The 8572-nt window shown below is 40.3% G+C and overlaps 1 protein-coding gene across 1 annotated transcript; it reads left to right on the plus strand.

The window, feature by feature from the left end:
- The first annotated feature begins 5173 nt into the window (after nt 1-5173).
- Nucleotides 5174-7952, plus strand: cited4b (Cbp/p300-interacting transactivator, with Glu/Asp-rich carboxy-terminal domain, 4b). Its single transcript, XM_008431141.3, has 2 exons — nt 5174-5472; nt 6306-7952. The coding sequence occupies exon 2, from the start codon at nt 6311-6313 to the stop codon at nt 7100-7102; it is 792 nt and encodes a 263-aa protein (XP_008429363.2). The 5' UTR covers nt 5174-5472; nt 6306-6310; the 3' UTR covers nt 7103-7952.
- The last annotated feature ends 620 nt before the right edge of the window (nt 7953-8572 follow it).

The following is an 8572-nucleotide window of genomic DNA, read 5'->3' on the forward strand; positions in this document are numbered from 1 at the left end:
GGGAGGGTTGCTGGTGCCCATCTCCAGCTAACGTTCCGGGCGAGAGGCAGGGTACACCCTGGACAGGTCGCCAGTCTGTCGCAGGGCAACACAGAGACACACAGGACACACAACCATGCACACACACTCTCACACCTAGGGACAATTTAGAGAGGCCAATTAACCTGACAGTCATATTTTTGGACTGTGGGAGGAAACCGGAGTACCCGGAGAAAACCCACGCATGCACAGGGAGAACATGCAAACTCCATGCAGAAAGACCCCAGGCCGGGAATCGAACCCAGAACCTTCTTGCTGCAAGGCAACAGCTCTACCAACTGCGCCACTATGCAGCCAATAATAAGAAATAATATTCAAAATGTATTGAATGTAATTCCACATTGTAAAGTTTCAGCAGCATTGTCAGAGCCGTATTTTTCACATGCCCTTTGACCAAAACATTAAACATTTTGACTGGCTACAAGGATCATTATGTTGTTCCATTATTACTTTGTTCAGTGGCATCTGCTAAGTTTCTTTTTCTTCAACAAACTTTAAGAGCCAGGGAAATTGGTAGTCATTGCATCACTTAGCAGGCAATTCCCTTGTGCCATCTTCACTTTAATGCACTTCTGTGGTGCTTTTGCTTTAAAGGAATTTGGAGCAAAGGCACACAGCAAAATCGGGAGCACTAATTCAACTCTGAGTGTTACACTTGACACTCTTTCCAAATTTATGCAGTTCTCCTGGATTCTGAGACAAAATTACGCTGTTAATATTTTAACTCTTTAATCATGTTAAATATTTCACATGCCTGGTATTGTTTTACGACACCACATAAATGCACTTTTAACTCAAAGTTGTGTTATTTCTTTTCACACAGTTAAGTATTTAACAGACATTGTGTTATTTTATGACACAGTAAAGTGTATTTTTAACAATAAAAATCATGTTATTTTCTCTCCCTAAAGGTGCTAACATTCATCGTATTGTTTTATAATACCTTAAAACTCCATTCTGTGTTTACGAGCAAAAATATGAAAGTTGCTATATCTGAAATTCTTGTAGTCAAGGCATTAGAAAGCAATCATGTTGTACTGTAGCACCTCACAGTTATGGAGAGGAAAGTGCAGTTTTAATAGTAATTTAAGAATCAGCTACCATGACAGTTAGGCGAGTCCATCGATGCCCTCTGTCAATACACAGCGGTGGAGAAGAGAGTGCGTCGCAAAACCCCATAAAGTAGTTTGAGTCTGGCTGCAGTTTGAGGATGTTGTTATTTCCATGTTCAGTAGATATTGTTGCAGTGTTTTCTTCGTTTCAAAAGTTTGATTAAAATATTCTAAAAATATACCAGCTTCCGTAACGGAATAAACATAAAATTAAACAAGTCTTCCCTAATTGAAGGCTTTTCTGAATGAGAAAGACTTATCATGCAAAACATTCATATTTGACAACAGCTAAAATTGGAGGCTGTACATGACAATAAACTGATGGGAAGTTAGGCTCTTTTCAGAGAGCCAACTCTTGTGGCATTGGTCCCAAAAACGAGCCGGCTAAATGGCTCCCAAACAGTTCCCAAACTGTTCCCAAACTGTTCCCAAACTGTTCTTAGTACAAAGCTTCTAAGGATCAATAGAGCAGCAATGTTGGGATGACTTGGTGAAGTAGCATGTTGGAAAGAGCATGAGCTTCTTGCAGACATAGAAACTCAAATTCAAGGCATTAACTTATAAAGTCAAATGTATTTTAAACATGTTTGATATATAAAGCCTTTTATAGCAACTGAAGGTAACATGTGATTGTGCTAAGTAACGGCATTATGTGCCTGGAAAATACATAATACTGCCTCCTTTATAGAAAAATATTTAGCAGTAGACTAGTAAGATTTTAGTGGATTTTATTTTCTCGTAGATACTTATGAACAAAACAATTTATTTCTTAACCCTCCCCCCAGCCAGAAATATGGCAAGAATGCCTACTGAGCTCAGAGTTTCCACTGGTAAAGTCAGAGGTTGCACAGCAGTCATGATGCTAAGAATGCCTTCTGAGCTCAGTGTATTTGCTACACATGTAAAATGTAATGAATGTTGTGGGTATGAACGATTTATTTACAATTCTGACTGTCTGCATCTTACTAACCAGTGGCACATAATCTCTATTTGTGTACATGCTTCTCTTGTGTTTGAATGCACAAAACGAAGGGAAGTACATTTTCTCAGCCTGCTCTGCTAAGGGTCGTTAGCACTGCAACAATTTGCAAATCCCACCGGTTTTATGGCTTGCAACTAGAATGTGATCATCTTTAGCCCCTTACAGAAAGTCTGTTTAGGGCTTCATACCAAGCTGAACCAAACCTGTTCATAAGCACTGTGAGAACACTGAAACTGGATAACTTTGCTAAAATTGGTATGGCATATACTTTGGAGCTTTCTGCTGGTGCAAAACTAACATGTTGAAGTTTTTTTTTAGGATCAGGACCACATGAGAATGTGAAAACCATGAAACACCCCCCCCCCCCCCCCCCCCCCCGGCTAAATATGGACTGGTTAAGTTTTTGGTTTGGACAGTTCTTCAGAGATGACAATTTTTGATATCTGAAAAGCGTCCTCTGAGAAACAAAGAAGGAGATTCTGCTCCCATCAGAATACAGTGTATTGTTCTAATGAATAGAATATTATGCATCCTCTCATGTGAGCTAAATATATTGTTACACCTCTGTTTTAAACTGATGTAATGATGTGACTCAGTTGAATAAAATTACTATTTGATGCAAGGTTTATTGTTTTATTGCCAGAAGTCTTTTGCAGCCCCATTTTCCTTGACTCAAAGAATGAATGAAGAAGGCTTACCAGAAACTTATGTTAATTCTGTGTTTTTGTTTGCACTGCCTGGTTGGGTGATTTTCTCAGACAGTCTCCACACCTGGGAGTGGCTTACTACGACATTCGTTAACCGGACAATGTCACACAATGACAAACCGGTGCCTATAGCTGCTAGACAAATTCCCATTACAATAGACTGGCTTGCTTCAACCGAAAGTGCTTTCATTCATTTGCAACTGCAGGAGAGGGGTCGTTGTGCTAAAGTGAGCAGTCAAGACACAAATGGGTATGAGGAGTGGATATGAAGACACTCACTGACACACATGCTCAGGCATGTAGAAAAACACACGTATGCATCTTGAGTCACGTAAAACACTATGAATGAGGCAAGTGAGCGTCCACGAGTGGCTGTGGTTACACTGCAGCTTGCAGCCTGAGTGGCTCAGAATAGCACAGAGGCAACATTCCTCTGCCCTCCCTCCGCAGCCAGCAGACTGCTGGGTCACATGTACTAACAGGGATCTCATGGATCTTAGAGATGAAGTGTGAATGCGCTCACAAGGGCAACAAGCTTGCAATGTAAACACGTGTAATGAAAAGTAAAGAGCATGACTATCTATCTATCTATCTATCTATCTATCTATCTATCTATCTATCTATCTATCTATCTATCTATCTATCTATCTATCTATCTATCTATCTATCTATCTATCTATCTATCTATCTATCTATCTATCTATCTATCTATCTATCTATCTATCTATCTATCTATCTATCTATCTATCTATCTATCTATCTATCATATTGTGAATAAGTATTTAATACTTGCATGTTTCAGATCAAAATGTAGCTTCAGAAAAAATATGTCTGCCAAAAAGCAAAACGTAGTTTCCCAATTATTAATATCTATTAACTGTGTGCACCACCTTTAGCAGCAATAGCTGCTGATATATTTGTTATGTCTCTCTGGAAGAGTTTAGGTTCAACGGAGGTTTAACCCAAAGGCAGTTGAGCATAAGATTAAAAAAATATTATATTCCTAAAGGATTGTCTAGTAGAGAGTGAAATTTGTGTTTTCTTTAGTTTGTCTAGGACTTGAAGCAGCAAAACAGGCCAAGACAATCACACTACCACCAAGTTTGGCTGTAAATAGACTGAACTTATATAGCGCTTTTTCAATCATTTTGACCACTCAAAGCACTTTATACTAGAGTCACATTTATCCATTTGCACTCATAAACACACACAGTTATGTAGAGCTCAGGTAGGTAATTTGGGGTTAAGTGCTTTGCCCAGAGGCACATCGATATGTGGCAGGAGGAGCCTGGAATCAAACTTGCAACTTTCTGATTACAAGACACTACTCTACCCACAAAGCCACAGTCGCCCCTACAACCTTCCGATCAACTCTTTGACTGTACGCATGATGCTCTTTTTCTGAATCCATTAGTTTTACACCAGATTAATGGCACACTTTCAAAATGTTCCACTTTTGATTCATCAATCCAGAAGATATTTTGCCCAAAGTCGTGTCCGTCAAGATGTTTTTGTGACAAATGTTAAGGTTCTTCTTGATCCACATGTGGCTTTGGGCCATTGTTGCAGTTGTTTTTCCATGTCCTTTTGCGGTGTCCTTGCTGAGTCAATCCACTCTCTGAAGGATTTTTGTAGATTAGCCAATCCTGGGATAGTTCACCACTGTTCAATTTGTTTTGTCAATTGGTGGCTGGAGATCTTGACTGCGGTTTCCGAAGTCTTAAAGACAGCTTTCTAACCATTTCCAAAATGATAGAAGCCGGTTCATTGTTATTATTTTTTATTTTATTTTGTGTTCTTTAAAATGTTTTAGCCTGCTTCATTTATTTCTTGATGCCCTAGATCTACTAGTATTCAGACCCTGGTCTGATTTGCTAGTAAGTAAAAGGAAACAAACAAACACAAAAATTATAGCTAATTCATGATTTAAAAAGGTGAGATCAATCACTTTTTACACATAAGCTTTTTCTCCTTTAGTTCATGTTTGAAAACATTCTGCATAAGCTTCTCTTTGTTAGATATTGTTTGATATCTATCTATCTATCTATCTATCTATCTATCTATCTATCTATCTATCTATCTATCTATCTATCTATCTATCTATCTATCTATCTATCTATCTATCTATCTATCTATCTATCTATCTATCTATCTATCTATCTATCTATCTATCTATCTATCTATCTATCTATCTATCTATCTATCTATCTATCTATCTATCTATCTATCTATTTCACTGTGTGTGCAAACAATGATCTCTAGAAAGAAAGAGTGAGGTGGATGGTATTTAAATTGACTACTGTTTCCCAACTCTCCAACGGCCCCTTTTTTCTCTCTACGCCCATGCACAATTATATCAAGTAGGGCCAATAGGAACAAAGAAGCGCCAGCGCCGAGGCTCCACCTCCCCTCTGACTTGCCTTCCTCTGAGCTTTTTAGATGTACATAATCCCTGAGTTGACCCAGAAAATAGGCAGTCGTTTCAAGATCTGATGCAGTAGTCTTTGTGCGCACCGTCCCCGCTTTGAGCATGAAGCGTAACCCCGAGGAATACGTCCTGTAATCCGGAGGAGCTTCGCCTCGCACGGGAAAACTGAAGTCGCGCAACTTTGAGAAAACGCAGCGGATACGGGTGAGTGATATGTGTGTTTAGTTTTATTTAGTAATCGGATTGATTTGTTGGAGAAATTTGGGGATTTTTTTTTTTTTCGCTATTTGTTGGTCTCAGGGACTCGTGCTGCTGCTCCATTGTTTGGATTCCCTTGTTTCAAAGTCGATCACAACAAAACGGAAATATATCATTCCGCAATATCGAATACAAACATTTAAACCGATGTAGTGTTTAGATGCGGAAACCTAAATATGAATAAAACACAAAAAAACCGAACCATGTGTTTAATTGTGTTTGCACGCCTCGTTGGGTTTTGTGGTGATTCAGCTGTTGGGGAGATGTTGCATGATGTCAGTGTTCTTTGTTGCAACCTTACGTGCAAGAAAATCTAACAGATATCCACCTCAGCTGGCGTGCATTATAGGTGGGATTTAAAAAGCGGCGTTTTAGTTGAGATTTTTCTCGGTCTGAAAATGCGCCCCTCGTATGTTAACCTGTAATTTTAAACCTGGGCGTTATTTGCTTTGGCACAAAGAGGGAAGCTTTTTGGAGATTTAAGCGCACCAGCAGGGTTGTGTGTGTGTGTGTGTGTGTGTGTGTGTGCGTGTGTGTGTGTGTGTGTGCTTTCGCCAGCAGGCAAAATATCCATACACGTTTTGTTCCGCTAGGATGTTCCCATATTACACTTTTGTAAAGGAGTTTTGCCAGTAGAAGTCCTGCATTAGATTGAAACAACCAGTCCCAGAACATTGTTTATTTTTAATTAGATGACATTACATCTAAGTAACAAACCTGCTATGTGAGTTTTGCTGCTTGTCTGTTCCTAAATTACACTGTTTTCTGCTTGTATGCAGGAGGCATGGGAGATCATATGATGATGTCCATGAATCACAGCTCAGCAGGCACTGGTCTCCACGGTTACAGAATGGGCATGAATGGCGGCCTGCAGGCGGGTCACCAGCAGCACGCCAACCAGCAGGGCATGAGGGCGCTTCCCAACGGCCCCATGATGCACTATGGAGGCAACCAGGCCAGCATGGAGGCCGTCATTAGGCAGCGCCAGGGCATGGTCGGCGGGCCCATGAACGGACAGCTCAACGGAGCCCAGATGGGTCATCACCAGATGACCTCTGGTAACATGATGTACAATGGACAGCCTCAGCAGCAGCAGCAGCAGCAGCATCACCACCCTCAGCAGCAGCAGCAGCAGCAGCATCATATCCACCCACAGCAGCATCAACAGCAGGCGCCGCATCCACAGCAGCAGCAGCAGCAGCAGCAGCAGCAACAACAATTCATGAATGGAGGGTTAACATCTCAGCAGCTCATGGCCAGCATGCACCTGCAGAAGCTAAACACCCAGTACCATGGACACCCACTGGGACCTATGGGTGGGAACCACATGGGGCCTACAAACCAGTACCGCATGAACCCAGCTCAACTGGCTAGCATGCAGCACATGGCCGGACCGGCACTGGCCCTAAATGGAATGGACGCGGATATGATTGACGAGGATGTCCTGACGTCACTAGTCATGGAACTGGGCTTGGACCGGGTCCAGGAGTTACCAGAACTCTTTCTGGGCCAAAATGAGTTTGATTTTATCTCAGACTTTGTGAGCAAGCAGCAACCTAGCACTGTTAGCTGCTGAAAGGACCTTTGTTTGCAATGGGCCACACTTGGAGGAGGAGGTGAAAGCATTGTCCAGGAAGGATGGAGAGAGGCTGTTGGTTTGGTTTTAATTTCATGAGCACAGACCAGTACAACTAAACTGAAGTTGCAGTGCTGGATGTGCAAAAGAGAACTCTGGATAACCACAGCTTGTGTTTGGTTGTGGCTGGAGACCGTTCACCATCCTGGACATGAATGTAACTAAGAAATCCTTAAAATCTCAAAAGCCACTGAACAATACTATGACACTATGTAGCCTCTAAGTCTGGACTCTCTGACAGTTTACCAGTAAAAAAGGTGTATTTATTTATTCCTATCTGAGAAAACTGATATACAGAAGAGCCACCTTCTCTGTTCTTGGGATCCAAGTGGTTTTTATGATTTTTTTTTTTTTATTTTTATTTTTTAAACAAGTTTGGGTAGGAATATGGAAATTCAGGTTCTCTGCTCATGGACTTTCCTATTCTGTTTGGCTTAATATTAAAATTATTTCATTAAAGAAAGCAATGCTCATTTTATTTTTAATCACAAAAGCGATACAGTGGATCATTAGTGATGAAATGCACACTTTCAAGTAAAATGCTTAACTCTTGGTAAAGTGCGGCCTTTTTAAGATGTGATGTTCTAAAGACAAAATCTACTGCTTGTACTGTATGAAGCTGTAAAACTCCAACATGTCCACACTGTTTGTGTTCTATTGGAGATGTAGAACCGCCTTAATCATGCAGATTTTTATTTATTGGTTGTTTATATTGTTCCCATTTTTTATTTTTTTTTGGTGGTCTTTGTGAAAGGGGGTTTGACGATCAATAAAAATGGCCTGGATAGAAGTGTGGCCTGCCTTTCGATTCATTGCTTAGCTCTTCCTATAGTCAGTAAAAGTCAGGGAGCGGGTGAGGGGACAAGACGGATATTTTTCACTAGGCTTGTCCTCAGAATCCAATATGGCTGCCTTCATTTTAAACTTTTTTTTTTTTTTCCATTATTGTTTCTTTGGATTCATGTGATTGACCAACTTGTCTTTATGGCTGCAGCTGTTTTTAACCTCTACATTAAACACTGCAGTTAATTTGCTCCTGAAAAACATGTTTTTACTTGAAGTGAGCTTTTCCTGGTTAAATAAAGGTCTTGCAGAGTAATGGAAACTAACATTTCTTGTGAGAAACGACTAACAGCAGCCCAAACACAACTAGTTTGACAACCACGGTTCTGGATCATTGATGGTTCTTGCCCATTCTCATTTCTGTTCAGTTCAGTTTCCATAGGATCCAGGACTTTTGTATCCGGTCTTTTGTATATTGTCTCTGTTAATTTGATGTTTTTTTCAGTCTTTGCTCTGCTCCAAAATCTAGTGATGACATATTTTGTTTAATTCCAGTGGCCTTTATATATATATATATATATATATTTATATATATAAGGCGCTTTCCCACAGGTATTCCACATAGAA

This window comes from Poecilia reticulata, chromosome 16 (genome assembly GCF_904066995.2).
Source record: "Poecilia reticulata chromosome 16, P_reticulata-male-v2, whole genome shotgun sequence".
In the NCBI taxonomy this organism is placed as follows: Eukaryota; Metazoa; Chordata; class Actinopteri; order Cyprinodontiformes; family Poeciliidae; genus Poecilia; species Poecilia reticulata.

Bases quoted from the DNA above. Each gene is read 5' to 3' on its own strand.
- cited4b (XM_008431141.3), top strand. From the start codon at position 6,311: ATGGGAGATCATATGATGATGTCCATGAATCACAGCTCAGCAGGCACT.